The sequence below is a fragment of the Battus philenor genome, unplaced genomic scaffold (genome assembly GCF_028537555.1).
Source record: "Battus philenor isolate CCGP_79_NKW_IND1 unplaced genomic scaffold, ilBatPhil1.0.hap1 SCAF_15, whole genome shotgun sequence".
NCBI classification, from domain to species: Eukaryota; Metazoa; Arthropoda; class Insecta; order Lepidoptera; family Papilionidae; genus Battus; species Battus philenor.
In genome coordinates this window covers 4,480,193-4,504,094 of record NW_027181677.1, presented here as the reverse complement: position 1 = coordinate 4,504,094, position 23,902 = coordinate 4,480,193, and the positions used below count along the sequence as shown (strand labels likewise).

At 32.6% G+C, this 23,902-nt stretch overlaps 1 protein-coding gene across 1 annotated transcript in view; it reads left to right on the top strand.

The window, feature by feature from the left end:
• The window catches only part of LOC137918818 (trifunctional nucleotide phosphoesterase protein YfkN-like), a 59,090-nt gene that overhangs the window by 23,893 nt on the left and 11,295 nt on the right, over nucleotides 1–23,902 (top strand). Inside the window, exons 2-3 of the mRNA XM_068761732.1 lie at nucleotides 10,938–11,155; nucleotides 19,089–19,242. Of these exons, the coding sequence (XP_068617833.1) occupies nucleotides 10,938–11,155; nucleotides 19,089–19,242 (372 nt within the window). The remainder of the gene's footprint in view (nucleotides 1–10,937; nucleotides 11,156–19,088; nucleotides 19,243–23,902) is intronic.

Below are 23,902 nucleotides of genomic sequence, written 5' to 3'. Positions count from 1 at the left end.
TATAAAAACTTTAAACGGGTGAGTACGACGGTGCTCATTTGATGTCAATTAATAAACGAAGTATCGTAGGGCGTACCCTATTCTAAAATTAATTAATTTCAATTTTAAATTAAATATTTTTGTAATTATTTGTGTTATCCAGTAATCGTTGTTCAATAAAACCTATGTATAATGTGACCATCTTAAAACACGCTTTATTTACTTTTTTCTACTGAGCAGCAACGGAACAATAGCTTTAAATCATACGAAGTACAAAACAGATAGTTACTATTGAAATTAAAATGTTGGCATATGCCTATTTATATTGTTCATATTTATTTCCGCTCACGTCGAAGTTAAAACTGACAGTGGAGTTTTACCAGCCCTGTTTTTGATATTCAAACTGCGTGAATAGACAACGCAATCTCATTTATGACATATTGTTTATTGGAAAACTACAAATAAACGTCATGATAGACTAGATAAATATCTTAAGAACCAAAGTTAACGACCTCTCGGTGCTGTTTTAGAATTTTTAATTTGCAGTCGGGTTTGTTGAATGCTTAAAGTTATTTTATGTGTTACCGGTGATGACTTTCGGCACTGAATCTTGGTTTAGGCGTCATTGACAAACTTATGGTCACTCACCGAGCCCTCGAGATTGCATCAAAGGCGATCGGCAGACAAAAGAAAGGAACTACCATATCCCAGCGGATTTGCAAGTAGAAGTAGAAGTAGGCAGACCGCAGAGCTGATGGCTGATAGAGCCTTAAGGTTCTGGAGTGGACGACACAGATCGCCAAGGGTACAAAAATACGTCAATCAATTCGCAAACTTCTTTCGATAACTTTTTTGTTTGTTTTTTTTTATCCTTTATAAACGAAGCATCTTATCTCTATTCCGCCTGATCTCTAGCGATGACAGGGTCTACTGTGGTACATGCTTGCCCGGAAGAAACCCATTCTTGTTTTAAAGACTTCTAGGTTATATTTCTCACAGAGTTGAAGTGATGTAAATGATATTATTTGCTACTAATTATCATTGTTCTGTACAACACTTTTTTGATAAGTCGTATTAAAAATCATTATCGAGTTAATAAAAATAGTTATAAGTATTTCGGACAAAAAGCTTGAAAAACTTTAGATAAAACAAAAATTATTATCGCAATATAGACTTATGACGTAACTTTTTCTTGTTGACAGGCTATTAATAACCTATAAATAATTCTGTTGTCAAAGTTATTTTTGTTATGAGAAGAAATCAGTAAACAATTGGGTAAACTTTACTTATTTCATTTAATAACAGGGAAGTCAACGATGAAATGTTATATCGTCCAAATTACTTTATATATTTTTTACAATATATATACAACCTACTTATTTTCGGTTGGAGTTTTGTCCCAGGGGCTCATCGGAACTGCGTTCACGGAACGGATGAGTCCGTGAATATATATATATATTTATATACATATATATATATATATATATATATATATATATATATATATATATATATATATATATATATATATTTGTAATCAATAGTCATAAATGAACAGTAAATATCTTTTTACAAATATACTACAATGAAGATCGATGTTAGTATCGACATCAACAGAACTTAAAATCAATCCAAAGGTGAATTTCGCCCATCTATATATCTATAAAAAGATGAACACTATTTTATTTGACATGTACTAAATCGTATTATTTCTAACGTCACACTTACTCTCACTACGAAAGTAATTGAATTTGTCTAGAACACATATATAATTATATGTTTTAAAGAACATTCTCGAAACCTCCACAAGTCAAGTCCTAATATCGTTTTAGACTGCACATGCCCGTTCCGCTTAAAGGATATTGCACGTAAGTGCAAATCAGAAAAATGTGAGTGAATTTTGCGGCATTTGACAACATTTCCAATTTCCATCCAAGTTACGATGAATTTCCCAACGCTGAAACCGAAATAGACGGAAACAAAGACATCGTTTTCATTGGAACTCTAAGCCGGCAGTTTAATTAAATAAACCAAGAGTTGACGAATCAAGTTGCAAACATACTTTGTTCTGCGTTTAATTCATTTATTTTACATTAATTTAATTAAAAAATATTATTTTAAATTATTTTACATCACTTTATTTCTAGTATCAGTTATAAATAGCGTATTCGAGTATGGATTCCTCTTTCATCCTCGTCTATAAATTATTCTAGGATATTGTATGTAGGTTTTCGATAGCCTGATCGCTACCGCATATATACATATACTGTGCATACAGCGATTCCAGTCATACAATAACAAAAAATATATATGTGGATCAGTAAAGCCTATATTATTTAGGTATATAAGTAGAAAGAAATATACTTTATTGGTATTGCCATGATATGTATATCGATTGCATGGAAAAACTAGATGGTCTTTTTTTGGGACAATGTAAACGCTTCTTGAATAAAATTCTTGAAGTAATTTAATATTTACTAATAAAGTACAATAATTAATAATTATTACAATAATGACAATAAGGGAGACATGCCTGTGATTGGTATCATGTTGATTTACATATGCGAAATAGTTTCGTAACATGAGAGTATTTAAAAAGAGTAACCGTCAAGATCGTTGCCAGGTTCTACCACACATCCACTGTTAAATATAGTCTTGATCCAAAGATATCTATGGGGGATACAATCGCCAAGTTTAGCAGACGGGTTGATGATCACAGTTTGATGTTATGGCATGTAGAAGACACTGCTACACATTCTCTGGAACCTATTTGTGGGCAGTGACAATCCCATATAATTAATGCACAAAGTGTGGATTATATAAGACTATCCCGACAATTGAACCCGCGACGTATGCTCCTAAATCTTAGTCCTACACCGCTACAACTGCTCATTAGAACCAATAATAACTATAAAATTATATTTTAAAATAAATTATATTTTAAACATAGTTATTATTGGCATTTTAAAGGTGCCTAGATAATCTTATGATAAAAATAAATATTTATTTCATTGTTTAATTTCGACCGGTAACTTAGCATTGTTATAGCTTTTCTCTACGAGACTCGGTAAAATTTATATTATTATAAATAGCTTACGTAAACTATTATTTTTAACAATAAAATAGATCGCATTCACGCTTTTCCCTATTCGTGATTTCATGTATCGTTAATGATATAAATTTTGAGGTTTCCAGTATTACGATACTTGAAAGACACTCTGAAAACTCGTAGTGGCATATCCACGCTGAATCGTCATACTTAACCTGTTTTCTACGTTCGCGTTACAATGGTGATAGTGTTCGCAGTTTTAGCGAGTACTTTTCTAGATATTTCGTCATAAATACCATGTTCATAAAAAAATAGTAGTAACTATGTGAAAGGGTCATTCATTCTCGGTCAATCATTATGTCAATAGGTGTCTTTACCCACCCATTGCAAAACATACGCCTCTTACAAACATTACCACATTTATCGATCTTCTGTCCACCTAGTGAACGCCCTACCTTACTCTCTCTCTAATAGTAAATAAAAAAATCATTACTACGTTGTAAAGAAATTTTATGAGAATAAATTACAAATTGTTTTCCGGATTTACAGATAAGTTATTTCATGCGCAAAACCGAAAAACTGTAAATCATTAAAAACCATTATCAATTTCTGTACATTTCAAATTGAATTATGTTCAAAATAACGACATTCAATTCGTTATACATATCTGATATATTACCTGTTTAATATTTAACGATTAAAGTCAATTGGCGAAAACAGACAAATGTAAATTTGTGGAGGAGTCATCGATATTAAAATTCTGCACAGTTTAGTTAAAAACAATGATACATAAAAAAGTAGATCGCCGATTCAGCGATAAAACACTAAAGTCATTACAATGTTAATCGAATGATAACGATTAATCAACTTACTTGTATTACACGCGTGATATAACAAAAGGTAAAAAAATGAAGACGTGGTTACGTAGATTTTCTAAATTATTATACTTCATTAATACCTGTGAATAACTAGTTTTTTCCTTCATAGAAAGTTCTCCCCTCACTGCCCAAAAATTTATTCTTTTTTGGTAGATTTATACATTATCCTCTGCAGGTTATACGCCTTCTCATCCGGTATCTTTCTACAACCTTAACAAGGTCGTTTGTCCCATTTGCTGGTGGATGTCCTACGCTGCACTTGGCCGTCCGTTGCCCTAACTACAGAACCGTAAGGCCCCTGGGGTCACATGTTCTCCGCGCTGTCCACTACCATTTCAACTTGCTAATCCACTAGACCATGTTGGTCACTTTCGTTTGTATACAGAAGCTCTAATTTCTGGACTGGAAAATGAAACCTGAAATGTCATCACTGGTATCTCAGATTGGTTATAGACCATTGATTTTAGGCACTGAGAGATATTGAAGAATTGTTACTGACTACAAAATATAATAAAATAAAGAATCTATAAAAACGCAAGTTATATAAATGCCTACATAATAGATTATAGAATCATAATCTTTATTAAAATTGATTTACTTGATTTATTCATGTTACCCTGTGTTAACGTCATTTGTATTGATGTAGAACTTTTCCATGCATTTCGTATCGGATAGACGCATCACGTCGACCTGTTTTAACTTCGTCCATAGCCGTCTCAATCACTGTGGTTCAGATAAGCGGCAATTTAATAAATTCTTGCCGAGCGCATTACATCTTGACTACATAGACTCCGTTTAATAGAAACATTTCATGCGTTTAATGTAGGCGATCTAGCAACATTATTTTATATAAATACTTGTTACAAAAGATAATTTTAAGTGTATGATTTAATCATAATGTGAACACTATTTTTACTATTATTATAAATGCACACAACGTAATTTTTGTTCATTATTATAATTTTTAAATAAAACTAATTTGTAACTGATAGGAATGTATACCATAAGTTTGTAAAGCATTCAAAATGTCGGAAACATGCAAATAAATATGAACCGAAACCACAAAATGAACATATAAAATACGCTCTAAATTTAATTTGTTTTATTAAATTCAATAAATAATATTCGCGTAAATGGCGAAAAATCATAATTATTATGTTCCAGTGGTTGAGTTGATTCAATAAATATTTTAGTTACATTTATTATATTTATACATATACATACACAACATATTTATATAATTTTATAAATATATTGTTTAACTATTTATCTATCTGCTATAAATACATATATATTTATAGTAGATAGATAAATAGTTATTACATTTCTTGAAGGTCCTTTTCCTTTACTGCCGTTTACTTGATAAGAACACATGTAATTATTGAAGTAATGAAATACGCAACAAGTTTTACATTTAAATAATGCATAAGTTTGTTGCGTAAGTACATGACTATATTCAGTAATAGACTTCAAAATTCAAGAACTGATAAAAGTAATTGTCACCGTCACAAATTCAGCCAAAAACGTTATATCATACTATCACTGAAAACATGAATCATCATCATCACCATATCAGCCGATAGAAGGCAACCGCAAGGCATAGACCTCCACCAAAGAGCGCCACGATGATCGGTCTGATGCTGCCCACATCCAGGTCCTTGCCGCAAACTTGACTATGTTTTCGCTCCACTTCGAAGGGTTCTCCCACGTTCACCCACGCCGCGTCTACCTGCTTATGAATACGAAGTAATATTTAATTTATTTATTCTTTATTTTACATTCACACTGGAAATAATTAGAAATGAGATGAAATAGACAAATAATGAAGTAAAGTTTAATCTGAACGGCAATTTCATCGAACAAACATTATTATTTAACTATTTCCATTTAACATTTTCAAATTTCGCTCTAAGGCTATAACACGGTAACGTAATGGCTGCAATACGATTTAATATCATTCGACACGGGCCTCCCAATTCGCGTTGCATTGAAAATAAAGCAGGGAAATCCACAAGTCAATTAAGCTAACGTTTCGGGGCAGACTGACTAGTTTTATTGGCACATGGTTAATCAAATGTTTTGATATTAACATGAATACAACGTTTTCGAAGTGTAATTATCTCGTAGTTATAAGCAAAATTACTACTAAATAACTATCTGGTCCCGGACAACTATTGTTGGAGATTTACATGTTTAATGAACTGTTAAAGAAGAAGATAAAACAGGCAAACTCCCGTCGTCGTCTTCATTGCAGCCAATGAACGCTGACTGTAAGACAGAGACCTCCTCCAAAGATATTTATGGGGGACACCATAATCGCTACGCTTTGCATGCGGTTTGGCGATCACAGTGTGGTATTATGGTACCCAGAGGACGGTGCTGCCCATCCTCTGGAAACTTGTCTGTGAGCTGTGGCAATACTATGCTATTAATGCTAAAATTGTGAATTTTATAAAATTGTATCTCAGGAATCGACCCCACGACTTACAATTACTGTCAAGTCTAAGTGACAGTCCTCTACTGCTGGGCAACCACTGCTCCCAAGAAAGTCCCACAGTCTCGCACTTCTGATCTCATTGACAAACTCATAGTCGCTTAGCACGCCATGTAGAGTGCTGTGTATGAGATTCCTCCAGGAATCCGTAGACGAAAGTAGCTGAAATAGCCCGTCAGATTGTTAAGTTGATTTGGCAACGATGCCAATGCCCTGTGGCGTGCACAACAAATTACCGTTGTGACTTTAACGTTCTGAAACGAATGATACGAACTGGCGAGCGCAACGTATTATGTCCACCCACAAGGTAAACAGACGTCCTTGTTAATATCATTAACAGACGTTGGATACAAGTTGCTTGCAGTCAGTCCTATTGGAAATCTATGAAGGTGGATTATATCCAGCAGTGGACTTCATTCGGATGATGTAGTGATGAAGACGATGCGTTGATTAATTTCATACCGGTAGATGAACGCCAAACATTAAACTGTTTCGACTAGGGTACTTCATCCTCGTTTTCCTATTTGGTTTTTTTACGACATTAAAATTTACAAACCTAATTTTTTACCAAAGATTGTTGATATTTTTTGTAACTGATTTACATTTTTAAATTTTCTAATATATAGTTCAATGTTTTACAAAATTAAATCTAAATAAAATAAAAACGTTTTTTTCAGTTAACAATATATTCATGATATTATTATGATAATTAAACTGTTATGAAACAATAAATGATATAAGCAACTTACTGTATATGTAATATTATCAATTATCGCAGCCTCAATTTGCATACTATTTCATTACTTGAGAAGTAAAACATCGACATTTTTATCAGAATTTAAATAACTTCTAGCGAGAAAATATTGAATACTGATAAAAAGGGAATATAGCTTTCAAAGAAATCGTTAAATCTCGCTTCCTGGAGTTCGATTGAACTTTACATAAAAGCGTAAAATCGTGTCGTTAACAAGGTCCATATCATTATATTCAATGTATGGACGACTTTGGTAATATTTTGTACTTTTATTATTTCGATAATATTCGTAAAATGCAATTGCAATGGAACCTCGAAAACGTAAAATATAGCAGTTTTACATAACGTTTTTATTATTGAAAGATTGAGCCAACACCCACAAACAGCGCCAGTGATGTCATCTATGTATAACTAACATATCCTGGATAAAGTCGAGATAATATCGGGAAGTCCGATGTTTTTTGTTCACAAAGCGATTTACGTAATACGCGGTCTGTTCCAGATCTTTATTATTCTGTTGGAGCGAAATAAATTGTTTCATATTTTACTTTCGTAAGAAGTATTATATTTAAATATTTTTCTACCAATAACAATCAATTTGTTTGATTTTTAATAATATTTGATAATATTTGTACAAAATTTTCTAATTCAAGATTTCAATCTACATTTAAAGATTTTTAAAAAATACATACTTTTGTAAATAGAACATTTCAACACTTTGTTAATGTTTGTCATTAGTGTAATAATCGAAAAAGATTGCATTACAATAACCTTTATTAAATGTTTATATACCTTTTGACTTTTTGTGGAGTAAAAGAAAAAAATTACAACGTATTTACAATTTCGTTTTTTGTTATATCACTGTTTTATTTCTAAAAACTGTAACAATCTTTTAAACATGAATAGCTATATTTACATTATAGTTATTAGTTGTAATTATCCTGAATTAATTCAAATTCTATCACCAATCATCATTAGCATCATGTCATTCAACGATCACCACGTTGAACGAACTTTCGCTGCCTGTATCCAGCTACTTCCCGTGACATTGACCACCTGCTCACGCCGCGTCGACAGGCTCGTGGAAGCCACTTGAGAACACTTGATATAAAGGACATCCGTCATCAATACCATACAATATATAATGATTTTTAAGGAAAAATATAATATGACTTTGCAAATATGTCGGTTTATGATAAAATTATGACAAAGAATGCAACAGGAAAATTTATCATAATGCTTAATTATCTTAAAAAAAACGGATCATTCATATTAAAATAGGTCTCTTTGTAGATAGGCCTTTATTGGATAATAACGACTCAGCGGACGGAGATCAGATACTAGTTAAAAGACATTGAGCAATACATCTTTCCCGTTAGCTTTGTACTCTTGTTAACTATTGAAATATAGTCTATTATATTATCGTGTAAATTCAATAAAGAAGTGTGCTCATCGAACACGACAAATTGTTTTCCAAGAACTACAAAAATTGACAATTCATTTTTTTTTATTTTAGCTAAAATATTGGTAATATATACATGTGTTAAGCCGAGGATAATAGTCATTCATAATAATCAACATCTTTCTTTTCCAAAATAGATCATTGTGTAAATTAAAATCCTGTTCCTAACAGTCCAATATTTAACACCATTTAAGTTCTAAACCAACGAAAGCAACCATCATAGCTTAACGCGCACAACTGCTACTGGGTCTTTAAGCTGCTGGAGTAGATACCATGGACCGGCAAACGCAGCACAAGATGGACAGACAACCTTATTAAGGTTGTTGATGACGACGAGATGACGCTAGATGCAGGCCGCTTTCAAAAAGTCCTAATGGTAACCTATGGAAGGGACCAATATCCAGGAGCGGACGACCCTCGGCTATTGAAAAAATATTATAGATCATGAAAATCTCATCACATTATGACTCTTCTCTTGCATTATTCTTATTTTTTTCATTATAATGTCTCAAAATAAATAATTAAATGCAGTAATAACTCAGTAAGAAGCTTATCGAGAAGCTAATAATATTATCAATCTCTATCTATAACTAACTTTTAGTAAAAATCTTTAGTTCAAAAATAGTTCGTAATTTGGCTAGTTATATAGCCTGTAGTATAAAGAATTATTATTATTTTGCTTTTAACAGTGAATTTATTCTCTAAATTTGCGGTAAAATTTACTCCATCGATTATTGGAGCCGCAAGTAATTTCCGCTCAATCAACCCGGAGGACATTTGAAGCCCTGAAGAAGCGCTTCATTTATATATAATAAAATACTGATGATGATTCAAAAACTAAATTTTATTGGTTATTGACATTGATAATTAAATACCGAATAAAATGATGAAATGTACAACAAGGAGAAATATTCGGATTTCAATTATATTATGTATGTATTGTACATAATTGTATCTAAATCATTTTAATTACAAACCGTTATTAATAAAACTGTCAATTGAACATAAATATTATAAAAACTATTAACACTTCATATTTAAATTAAAATTATTTTAGAAAAAAATGACAACCAATACGCATACGTAATTCGCGGGTTATAAAATCATAATCTCTTTCATAATTTATTATTAATTTATACATATTATTTTCAACAAAAAATCATTTACAATCGTGTACATCAGAAGAAGAATGCCAGAAGAAATCAATTAGGTAGAAACTAGAATCAGATTGAGCTCCCCTATAAGGGATTTTATCCAAATTATATTTTAAGATCTGAGAAGTGTCTATAACAAAGATGCATTACTTTGTGGTCACTTCTACAAACTGTTTAATACAAAAGTAAAATAATTCAAGCACAATATTTTGAATCATAAAAATCCTTTTTATGAGGAGCAGAAAGACCTGCAATAGAAAGTCTTATTCCTCTTCTGGCTACCACTGATCGACAATATATATATATTTATCACAATAAAGTGAACTTTTAAGATTGTTTAATTATTCCAGCAAATAGCGAATAATTTTATTATTTCAAGCTACAATATGTATGAGCGTGTGTACTAAATAGTAATTAGTTCAGAGTACATACAAACACGTAGACTTCAATTTGTCTGCATTCTCAAGTTCCAACTCATCATTACAGACGCACGATAAGAATATTAATTGCTACAGTTATACGAGGCACAATTACGCTATTTGTAACAGCATTTTTTAATGACAGTTCTGAATTTTAACATTTTTACTTTTAAGGATAAACTTCAGACTATGAACGTTATATCAACTGATATTAGTTCTGCAGACACAATCATTATCATTTCAGCCATAAGATGTCAACTGCTTCCACAATAGATTTTAGAAAAGACTGGTGGGATGCGGACTGTTTTCTAATGATACGCTGGTCTCCATTTCCAAACCTTAATACGATACCAAATTAAAATTTTGAGGTTATGATATATATTTATTGTTAATTTTTTTTGTAACATAGATACAATTAATGAATTTAAATATTACATTAAATATTGCTTAATTATTTCTGTAATGTGTTCAAACTATAATACAAAAGAGTTATCAGATCGTCCACAAAATGATAAACGGACAATCCTGTTAAGGTCTTCGAAAGACACTGGATGCAGATCGTTTGCGACCAGTCCAAATGGATTTCAATAGGAGAGGGCTAGGTCCAGCAGTGAATGATCAACGTCTGAAATCCACCTTGAAGGTGGATATCCTACACAGCACTTGACGGGTCCTGGCCTCAACTCCGGAACTTCAAAGAGCCAGTAGTTAATTAAAACGAGTAAAAAGTTTTTTATCTCTTTTTCAGAATCCATCAACACACCTGCCAGTTTTCCTTTTGGCTGTGATAACGCTAGTGTCTAGCAGTGTCGTGAAGGCACCAGATGGAAACTTCGAACTTCTAATCTTACACAACAATGACATGCACGCGAGGTTCGAGCAGACATCTCAACTAAGTGGCGCCTGCACTACCGCTGATAGAGAGGCAGGGAAGTGTTACGGCGGCTTTCCAAGAGTTGCATATGTGTAAGTCACCTAAATTTTTTATTATACGCCTCCGCTATGAAATTTTCTTGCTACATTTAGACAGCTGTTCTTGGCAAGGTTTTTACCGCAGTGAGTCGTCAATCAATATACCTTTACCCTGGCCGACATTGCCGCTTTTATACTGTTTACTTTTTTATAACATTTCCACTACAAATTTCATCCGAACAATTAAATATAAACCAAACAAAAACACGAAACATTATATACATATTTTAAGCTTCGTTCGTATTATATACACCACAACACTATTCCAAACAAAGCCCACTTTATTGCAAATTGGAACAGCGAACGACGATCAAGTTACAATTTAGCCGCGGAAAATTGCGCCATTTTATTTTTCTCATTTTGCCACAATAGGCGCAAAAAACTACAAACATCCAATTAAAAATGACTCCTACAAACAATAATTTACATTAAACCATCTAGTGGATTTGTAAGTATAACACGCTCTTTTTATATTAATGTTTTTCAGTTTCGGTTTGCGACACAAATTTCTTTTGTAAATATGACGTAATTATGGCTGTACTCGTATACATGGTGATCAGACCTAGGTGTAAAAACTTCAAAAGGATGAATGTATACTTTTTGTCAGAAAAAAATTTAAAACACATCTTTTTAAAAACGATGTATAGAGTGATCACTCTGAAAAATATAACCTTTTTTTCCATTGGATCACGACAGGCAGTCTACTAGCTACTATGTTATTAATTATATCTGAAACCATAGATTTTCGGATAGGGTTTACTACACATTAATGAACCAATCATAGTATATACGTAATTTTTAAACAAGATATCTTTTTTAATCTAAAGGTTAATTGATCGAGCCCTTAGTCGTTATTAGTATTTTTACATTTTGCGCAATACGCTTAGTTTGGTAACAATAATTGTGTAATTTATAAGATAAAAAGGTCAGCGTATATCTAAAATTGAATTTATTTTGTAAAAGAGCTTGGAAAGGCAAGCTATTTCCCGTGGAACATTTCCCTTATACACGTTCTATTTGATTCTAATCCACACTTTGGCTTTCACCTACACCAATCCGATTTACCTCAACCCTAATTATCAGCCGACACGAGTTCGCTCTTTCAGCGAGGAAATCAAATCAATCAATGAATGGAATAGTGAAGTTAGGAACAAAATTTTACAAAAACAATTTATTTACTCTATTCGTACTAAATATACTTTAATAGCATATCAATATAATTGATGATCCTTTTAACAAAATAATAAGTGAATGCTATATATATATATATACATCAACACCACGTTTCCTTTTGCTTTTTTTTCGAAGTTGCGTCACTGCTTAATTAGTACTAATTTTCTCTGTGCGTCGTTAGATTTTCGAGGTTTCATTGTTTTGGGTTCGAGTCTCTTTTTTATTTCCTTTTTCTTCTAAAAATGCCACAAAAACTCGGTGGTTTCGTTTCTAACTAAAAATCAACGTTATTTTAATATAGTTATATTTTTACTTTGTTTTGTTAATTTTAAAGTACAGTCAATTACGCAGTGTGTTGTAATGTACACTACAGTTGTGATAAAAATAGAATAAAAAATTCATTTAATTTTTTACATGTTGTTTCTGCTTACAAAAAAGGTTTAACTTTTCCAATTTATTTATTGGCAGAGTCATATTATTTTGGTTTTTAAATTATTGCTTAGTTCATTTTTCTTTTTAAAAAGTTGTATTATCGTAACCCAGGAACCTATCTTCGATCTTTACACGCATTGCTATAGAGAATCTTAATTAACTTTGCTTCGTTACAAGTTGCGTCGTGTTTTTTTTTAAACAGCCACAACGCAAAGTGAGGATTTGGTGCACTAGTTGTACACCGAAAAGTTTTTTTTTTAAATCTATGTATCTTCTTCCCAGTCGTGCACTCTTGTAAGAGTGATCATAGGCAAGCCCCAGTCGGTTCTGGAGTCCCCACTGCTCTCTCTATGTATCGACATTTAGCTCTGTATTTGGCGAAGTGAAAGCTTTCATTTTTTGTGTATTTATTACCAGTTTTAATAAGATATATCCATCTTGCCTTGCACCACCAAACGTTCCATTGAGTTTTTATTACGAATGAAAAACCTTGAGGATTAAAAAAGTTTATGTATATAAATGAAAATTTCTACGTACATAACATAAATAATAAAAGTAAAAAAAAAGTATTTTTTATCTACGTATGCATACTTTTTGGTTGAATATTCTTTATTTTAGCCGTAGGATGTCCACTGTTAAAAATATGGCTACTCATAAATTTTCATTAGGACCTGTTGGATGCGGCTCGCATCCAGCGTCTTCCAACCACCTTCACACCATGTGGGTTTACGTCCCATGCTTGCCTTTCGTGGTCCCTAGAGCTGATGGCCTCTTCCTTCTATCGCCTATCCTTCTATGCGCTATGTCAGTTAGATACCAGAATGAAGAATATTATACATAGATCATAATTATTTGAGTTAATCTTTTGATTTAAGATCTAATTCGGACTAAATACTTTAAAGATAAAATAATAAATAATCATAGATGAATAAGTAAACCTTTTCTATAGAATACTTTTTCATTAAAAGGATTCACACTACATAATAAAGCAAAACTTCAAGATCATTTTTTACAATAAATTGTTTATAATAAACAGTGGTAGCACAGCGGTAGAGGACTGTAACCTAAAAACGTGGGTTGCGGGTTCGGTTCCCGGGATACAGTCATATATTTCACACTTTATGCATTAGTTATATAAGTTTGTTACATAGCGTGGTGATTATCTATAGATATCTTCGGAGTAGGCCTGTGCCTTGCAATGGTCATCTATGGGCTGAAACAAATGAACCTCTTTAATAATGTTATTGTGAAGCCAACTTTTCCTTGTAATAAGTTTCTAAAAGATGTTTTTTGTTTACAAACCAACCAAAAGATTGCGTATATTTGGAGTTGATTATAAGTGACAATAGTAATGTTTTTATAATCTTTAAGTACATGCCTTAGTATAAAAGACAAAAAATAATACACATTTTTTGTATTTTTAAACACCGCAATTATCCAATCGTTTATTCAAATCGCAATCGACGTCATTGTCATACTACAGTTCCTAAATCGTTAGAATTCGAAATCAGTTAGAGCTAAAACGACAAGTCAGGCCATCGATACTTGTCATTGCTTTTAAATTGCTGTTAACATTTCAATTGCTTCTCAATATTTTCGGGAAATGACCTAAAATGAAAACTGGAATAAAACCTACCCGATTTTATCCCACTCAACGATATTTACACAGATAAATTAGGTTTACTTGAATAAATATTAAAACAATCTCCCTCTTTCTCTCTCTCCCTTGAAGTGGAAGTTGATAGACTTGCGGGCCGCAGCTTCGTCGAAATGAAGCAACAACCATAAGAGAAATCTACGATCATAAAATAATTCTTCACTACTTTGTCCCTCTAACATATATGACTTCTTTGGTCCTTCTTCCTTGTCCAAAGCAGAACATTTAACCGTAAACTATAATAAACTTCTTTACGGAATTAGAAACTTTGCAAACCGTTTTATGTTTAAAAAGAGGGTTCACGATCAATTAGCGAAAAATTGTCATAATTTCTCTCAATATATATACAATATCTTTCAACATATATACATATATTATTTCCTATTTAAGAATGTGTTTATTACTGTTTGAATAAAAATAGTATTTATCTTATAAATATATATAGCTTGTAGTATTATGCAAATAAATATTTTATAATGGCAATTACACACCTGCCTATTATATTTATATTTCTCTGCACAATATTGGGTTAACTGGTAAAAAATGACTAAACGGCATTAGGAATGTATAAAGAAAAACACCTAGTTATATTCTATAGTCAAAGATAACAATTTGGGATTTTGAAATTAAATTTAGTTGAATATAAAACGGTTAGCACAAGATAATTAACAATTTACGCTTCGCTGCTAATAACAATTATTGCCTGAATTTGTAATGGTTAATAGTTGTAGAAAACAATCGCAGATAAAATTACACCCATATAAATTCAAAATTATTTTAAGTTCCTTTTAGGAAACTTCTAGAAGCATCCTTATCTAACGAATTCAAATTTCAATACAATAGGTTTGCCATTCATCAAACAGCACATTCATCTAGATTTATAGTGTATTACAATACTAAACTACTAAACAAACTATTACGAAACTATTTATTCATTAAAATTCTACTTGTGATTATAGTGTGATTGTTAATTTCTCGTGTCCTGACGAAAATATATATAATTAGCCGAATTGGCCACACATTACGCGATTCATTTTTTTATATACAGCATGATTGGCTATAGGCGCAAAACTTAAGGGGTCATTATATTGCTTATTTGTCAGCAAAAAGCTTTGCACCTATTTATAAGTAATTACTCCGAAATATCTTACATTAATATTGATAAGCTAAATTACATTAACCCATTATTATAAATGTAATAAAGCTTTATTGAATTTAAAAAAAAAAAAACAGATTGTAATTATGGCAAGATACAGGATGATTGGATATAGATGTGAAAGCTTTAAAGGAGCGAATATATAGCTCCATAGTCAACCTATTTCCCATAACACTGCATAACGTGAATACTCTCGTAATATTTTTTATCTGTTGTAAAGAGTTGTGTTAATAATTTCAGGCAGTTTATATTCTGGAAGGACATATAGTAAACAAAAATCAATTTTAATATTTGTAATCTGAATTTTGAAAACGCTTTTTCCTACTATGGTATCATTATGATATTTATTATTTGTAAATTCATTTATTTTTAAATAGGCTGTACACTAAATGACAGTAAGTGATCTCGACGTTTATTCCCTTAACGTTTTTAAACCTATAACCAATAACTTCGTATATTCACAAGAAATTTATTATCAAACTAGACTTGTATTTGAGAGTAAACTAAAGTGTCTTCCAAGATATTGTCAACCTGCCCCAGTGTTTATCGAAGTTGACTATTCACTGACACGGAGAGTAACATCTTGTCTATTGTTATTTGTTAGATGAAGGCACAGTTACGAAGCGTGAAATTTATGGTACGGGTGACGCAAATCTTAAAATATTCATATGTTGTTGTTGTTGAGCTCCTTGATTACAGAATATATATGAAATCACAGATAACTAAATTAAATTTCGAAGTATTTAATTAAAAATATTAACTTTGATTCCCAATGTGAATCTCAAACAAGAAATATTCTGTCTTATTGCCAATAATTTTTTTTAAAAAATGACCCTAAAGACGTTCTGTCTTAATTATCAATAATCAACACGAACGTTAATAAATAAAAAAATATGTAAAACCTTGAATGTAAATAAGTACTGTTTATTCCTTTCAAATACGGAAACTGAAAACACAAAATTCACATTAATATAAAAGATTCAAAGGGGTAAATGTATAGTTCATTTTACACTAAAAACTTTAAAGTTTTTATATTTATTTCAAATTGTACTGTATAAAGAGATCAACATATTACGTTAATTCATTTTTACTATAGGAATGCGGAATGTGAATAACTTCAGTTAGTACAAAATCTGTAGGAACAGAAAGTTAACAATTATAATATGGAGTTATCCAAATTTTGAAAACGTTTTAAGTATAATATCATTACGTTATTTATCATTACTGAATTTTTTCCCCTCCAAAGCTTGGTTGATCAAAAAAACCTTTTCGAGATTTACACACAATACTCAGAGCATTGCTACTTCAATTATTTACACTCTACTGACTGGCACGCTCAGTCTGAAGGAGCTTTGATCCCGAGAATTATATATTTAGGATACCTTTCTTTTATAAGATTATTTAATTCATTTAAAGCTAATGTTATGTAACCATACGATCTCCAGGATTTTGTTATAAATAGCGGCGTCAATTAAGGTAGTATCACTGGAATTTGTGTTAAGAAATTATTTGATTAACTGTAAATATAGACATATTAACTTGTTTGCTGTTCATCATTATCGTTACATTAGTCTAAAGATGTCCTCTGCAAGGCTTGGGCGTCCGCCAAAAATTAAAAAGATGACTGGTGCAGGGCTATTCGCATCCAGCGAATACTACGCTCTCGGTCCTTGTGGGGGGCCTACTCACGCCACGTCCACCGGCTCATGATCGAGAAACTTTCTTCCCCAACAGCCGTTAGTTGCGGGAGCGATGTGCCCCGCCCACTGCCACTTGAGACGAGCAATTCCCTGAACTACATCGGAGACCTTGGTTCTTCTGCAGATCTCCTCATTTCTGATAAGATCTCGCAGCGAAGCTAAGAGCATAGCCCTCGCCATTACTCTCTGGGTGACCTTGAGTCTTCTCATAAGGCCCATCGTAAGCGACCACATCTTGAACCGTCATCATCGGTCGTACGAAGACGCTGGATGCAGACCGCTTGCCGGTCCTATTGGAAATCCATGGAGTAGACCTATATCCTGTAGTACACGTTTTATGGCTAAAATTGTGATGAAATTGAGAGTTACCAATCGAAGTAATAATGTATGTCTAATCAAAATTACTTTAAAAAAGTTTTATCGGGTTTTTAAGCTTGCAGTTAGAAAGTTGTAGGCAGATATGAATACCGTGTAAGCCTATTTCTGTCTCCGCACAGCAAGGTAATTCTTGCGATTACAAAGTTCCGGTTTGAAGGGCGCCGTAGCAATGAGATTACCGGGATAATGAAACGTATCATCTCGTCTTTCAGTGACGCGCTAATGCGGCGCTCTGTATTTTGAATGATAACACCTTGAATATAACCTCGTCAAGGTTACACCGTATCAGATTTCTCGTGAAAAAAATATAGAAGACCTTAGGATATTATTTTCATAAGGTCTTTCGATATTCCGACATACGAAACATGTATTACGAAACATAAATTAGACTGGGAACTAGGCACATAACTTTAAAAGACGTACTACCATTCATTAATAACACTATTTATGTACTATTTCATTTAATAAATGTTTAAGTGCTTGACGTAGACTTGTGTTACATAAGTCAGGGTCATTGTCTCATATATAACGCAAATAAAAGAAATATATAACAAGGATAATTTTCTAACACAAAAAGGTAAAAGAATTATATTTGTTTAATTAAATATGAGCCGTGGTAGTGGACTAAGACTTACGATCCTAGGTGTATATACAGATCGTCTATCACTGCTCACAAATAAGTTTCTAGAGGACGACAGCAGCGTCCTCTGCATACCATAATACCACGCTGTGATCCCTAACCCGCCTGCCAAGCGTGACGATTACGGTATATGTCCCCATAGATATCTTAGAGGAGAGGTCTATGCCTTTTAGAGAGCGCCTATGGGCTGAAGCCACGAAACATATACGTGTGCCCGAGGGTATGCGCGAGCCTGTCGTGTTCATATGTGTATATAGTAATTTGTTAGTAATTTTGTTAGTAAGTAAATACATAATGTGTATGTAGTAATTTGTTTTCATTATGGAGATATTGAAACCTCCTCTAAACGAATTGGTTTCTATATATAAATTTGTAATAGTACCGGCTGGAAGCGACCTACCTTTTACATCTTTCGAAGACCTTGTTAAAGTGTCAAATCATCTTGGTCTCCACTACAGAAAGACCACAATTCTATCTTATTAAAACAGATAAAACAGCTAAATAAACTGACAACAGTCTAATCCTTAGATCATTATTAAAAAACTTTTCAATTTGAGAGATTTTAACGATACAAATTTTATTTTTATTTATTTATGAAAACATATTGTTGTAGTACAAATACACTACAAGCATGTGGTGGCCACAATTATTTCGCTGTGTTGTTAAGATCTATGTCGCTCAGTTGTGGAACGACGCACAGCAAAATCGAACCGATGATAAACATTACCGGGACTATCAATGATGGCAATTCATAAATTTACTAAAAATAATAATTTTACATTTCATTTCAGAGTAAAAGAGGCAAGAAAGGCGGCGGCTTCAGGCGAGGGTCCGCCCGTGTTGTATCTGAACGCCGGTGACACATACACAGGCACAGCTTGGTTCACGATATACAAATGGAAGGTCGCAGCTGAATTTTTAAACGCCTTGCAACCCGACGCAGTTGTAAGTTTCAATGACAATAAAACTTTTCATATTTTCGCTTCGCTACATTGTCCAGATATATTATGATATCACCTTCTCGTGTTAAAGCCTATGCTTAGTGTGATGTGAGTTTTCATTACACCAGTATCGGTAATTACGTATTTATTTCGTAAAAATGTATGTACGATTTCAATCTTCACAATGTGTGCGTTTGACAACAGTGACACGTGGTTTATTGTGCTTGGCTTATTATTTAATATATAAAGGTAAACATTTCTTTATTCAGTGAGCATTTGTGCGATGTACATTATTTTAAGTGATGGAAACGATTAATTGTAATAGCGTCTATTTTGCTATTTCTTCATTGAACATATATTTTTATTGTCACCTGTGAGCACTGCTTGTCGGTTGGCATTTATAGCTTCACTGAACTTGCGGTGTCACGCTTGGCTTACACCTTTTTACAATTTACAAAACTCCAGAGTTCCCTCAAGGCATTACATTACAAATATATATAATATATATAGATTTCGAAGTACGCCACACTGTAAGGTCGCTTTTAGTGCTACCGAATGCACTAAACCGCGCCTTAGGTATGCACGGACGTAATAGAGGGGGAGGCACGATCGACCGCTCCGTTCCATCAGTCACCAACGCTTTCGGTGGCGATGCTCCTGGTCTTTTTCCTCATTCCTCACTTTGTTGCACTTTTCTAAGGCGTAAAGAGGACCTCGGCTTTAACTGTTATTCATATATATCAATGATATTTTTGTTTTGCTTACTGGAGATTGTTTAGAGAACATGGTGTAACGGATGTTTTGTCGTTGTTGTGCACTTACAATGTTTTGTTTGTATGTTTGCGATCAAATATTGAAAAGTAATCAACGAAGCTTAAATGTAAACATGTATCATATAGTCGATCTTTCAGAAGTCTCAAATCGCCTTGCTACAAATATTCCTGTTGTATTATTTGTATTCAATTTAGTATTAAGACATTATTTATAAAGCTGCAATTCTTTATTTAGTGCTTCTTCACATCACAGCATTAATTACTTAAATTAAGAGTTCACTTACATATTTCATCATCACCACTTTAGCTGTGTAACGTTCACTGTTATTTGTCGCCTATGTGCCCACCGGCCTTCGCTGCGGTGATAGCGATATATTAAATAGTCCCCACATTATCCTCTATTGTCAACGTAGAGTTGGTAAATACATAAAAAATTACGGATGATAGTCGAGCACAGAAACGCTTAGATGTAAAATTATTGCGCTCGCCAAACCGCATGCCAAGGAAAGCAAAAATTGTCTCTTACACCCCTTATAATAAATAAATAAAAACTGTATGTTAATATTGTATATTAAGTTTATCTCGTGTATATAAGCAGAGCTATAGAGATGTAACTATACATTTGATGTCATAAGGTGACGCATCAAAAATTGTCTTACGAAATCTTGAATAGTTGTCGTGGTTTTAACCTATAAAGATCACTGTAAAGCATAGGTCTCTATCCTCTAGAAACTTGTTTGTGAGCAGTTGCAATCTTATGTTATAAATGCGCAAACTGTAAATTACATATAAAACAAAATATTGTTAATCGAACTCGCGACCTACAATTGCATGTCTTAATCCTCTGCTGTTGGGTTATCAATGGTTTGAACTCTCCACTGCTCCACTGCTTGAATAGTACCAGAAAGTTATTGTCCAAATATTACACTTGTATCAAAAGAAATTTGGTTAAATCACTTTTTGACGACTGGCAGCAAGTCGATTAGTTTTTTTTTATTCGAAGTAGGTTAAGTAAGGCTTTGTCTTTAATATTACTATAAATGTGTAATTTAAAAAGATGTACGTTAAATGTTTTGCAATAAAACACTTTCATAAAATATAACCATAACCGTAAACAAACCTGTTCGAGAACAAAGAAAAACTTTTCATAAAATTATTAGCTCGCAGTTATTATTCAGCTATGAAATTTAACTGCGCATAAACAAGGGTCAAATGTCAGTTCGAATAAATCGAACCACCCCGGCTAAATGCAGCCTGATTTTCATTGCTGGAAATTTTCTAGCGTTGACAGCTTTGTGGCGAACCCATCTATATACGTTTAACATTACATACGACGCGTACATAGAGCATTATGTACCAACGGAAAATCAATACTTGACAACTTGTTGCGTCACATTCGGCTATATAAAGAGAAGCGAAATATTCTGACACAGCGGACGGTTTGGAGAGCTGTAATAAAAATATAGTCGAGTGAACTAAAAAATTTTTTTGACGCTCTAATGTTGGATGTTGGGAATATTTAGCGTAAGAATCAAGCTTACTCTTAAAAATTTCCTACATGAAATCTTAGATAAAAGGTTTAAATTTTATTGCCATAACAGTCTAAGAAACTTAATCCAGGTTTGTCGGGATATTTGTTTCAATCGCAAAGCCCTAACATAATAAATAAGCATGTGATTTAAATATGTTTATGCAAAGAAATTAATTACAAAAAGCATACCCAATAATAACATAACAAAGTCTAATTTGAATATTAAAAAATTATTGTTCCACAATTAAATTTAAGCCAAAAAAGTTAACGTTCAGTTATTATTATCAGACACGTAAATATTTTGCTACATATTTACTGAATGAGGAAGTGCTCCGATCCCGCGGAATTTGCAAATGCTAATTGGGCAGCAGTGAAATTCTGGTACATAAAAAAAGAAAAAAAAACGCTATTTGTGATGGGAACCACATTTGGTTTATTTATTTACCCTTTGTGCAACGTATACGTACGTATTATCTACTAGTCAATTTAGAATCCTCATTGTTTATTCCTGTGTCCCCAAGATGGGGCTGAGGGCATTCACAGTACGTCGCCGTCCCTAACGGTCTTGAGCTTCGCGCTTTACTCACTCCATGTCATTATAACTGCCTTCATTTCTGCAGTGATCGTCCGCCGCTAGGTTTGCCTTAGGCGGCCAGGACTTTCTTTGAGGATTCTATTCTAGCATGGAATGGAATCAATTTAGAATGGAACAGAGATAATAAGTAGGCAGTGTAAATGGCGCAATATTAATATTATAGAAAACATTTATAAACTATTTCCTAAGGATCTACAAATAAGATATTACCATTAATGCAGTAACTCATCACAATATCTCTGGAATCCATAAGACTAAAAGACTTGACATTAGGTAGAAATATATCTTTCTCAGAGCAGAGGACAGCTAGTAATAAATTTTACAAAATTTCTCCTTCCAAGAGGAGTTGAGGGGACGATCATTAACTAGGGGATCACTAACTAAACAAGGGGAGGACCTTTTAAATTTATTTATTTATTAAGCTGTATCTTACATTTCATTATAAATAACATAATTTGATAGTTTGTTTACGATAGGGTCAATTTTAATGTACTTAAATTTACCTTAATGTTTTGTTAATAATGTAATAGTCGCCTGATATAATATAGGCCTGCTCCATTTTATTCCAGAGGCTCTGGTCCTCTTGACCATGAATTTACCACAACTTTAATGACGTCTCCACTTCTACCTTGGGCCGATATACCTCGGGATCTTTTCTTGTAAAAAGAAATTCAGTTTGTGATCATTTGTGATCATCTATCTTCTTTTGCCTTTTGTATGTTTCCATCTCACTTACATTTTAGCTTTAGTGTACGTTTCACAGTATCCTTGGCTTTCTCGTGTTTGTATTCAGAAAGCTGGTTTCGATACCTCTTCGTCAAGGCCTGATTTTATTTAAATTTGTTTTTGTGAACGTCTACTAGGAAGAGAGTTAGTACATAATAAATAATACGCCTATAATCTAAATTCTAATAAATACATACTCAATAGTTTTAATATATCCCAAAATAGGACACTTTTGACAGAAAAGAAGAATGAAGTCTGATTTGATAGTACAAAGTAATAAACGATTATTTGACGATTGTAGATTTCTGACTTTTATATTACAAGATTTTATTGTTATTATGAAATACCAATAACATAACACGAAACGAAAATGAAAATAAAACAATATCCGATTTTTTTTATACAGCACGATACGTTTATTTTAATTACAAAAAAACGTTTTACAGTTAAAGATATTCATATTGAAGTTATCAAACTGATGGCGAATTAAGGTGTACAAATTATAATACGTAAGTAAATAAAATATAAAGTTTTACCTTGTCACTAATACTACTAACAAAATCTTGTGTAATATTCACAAGTGGCAATTTATTTTCAATATAAAGTATGCACTGAAATAAAGATTACTTATGTAACTCTAAATAAATTATAATCAATTCGGTGAGGTTTACCAGATGTCACAATCTTTAGTAAAATTTACAAAATAAATTTCACGGAGTATATAGTACATGCTTCAACATAGAAAAATACTTACATTCCATTATAACGTCCTAAATTAGCAATTGCCTTTCATTGTTCGTTTGTGTTTCTTTAGTTAATTTGTTATTGAATGTCTATCAAAAGGATTTGCTTAATGCTTTTTGTGGAGGTGCCTTTGTCATTTTATAAATATTGTACTATTATATAAAAGAAATAGAGGTAAAACTACATTTGTTATCTATTTCAAGTATATTAAATAGCCTTAACTAACACGATGGCTCCGAAATACAAATTTATCAGCAATTAACTACATAACAAGATTTCCTGTTACAATAACATC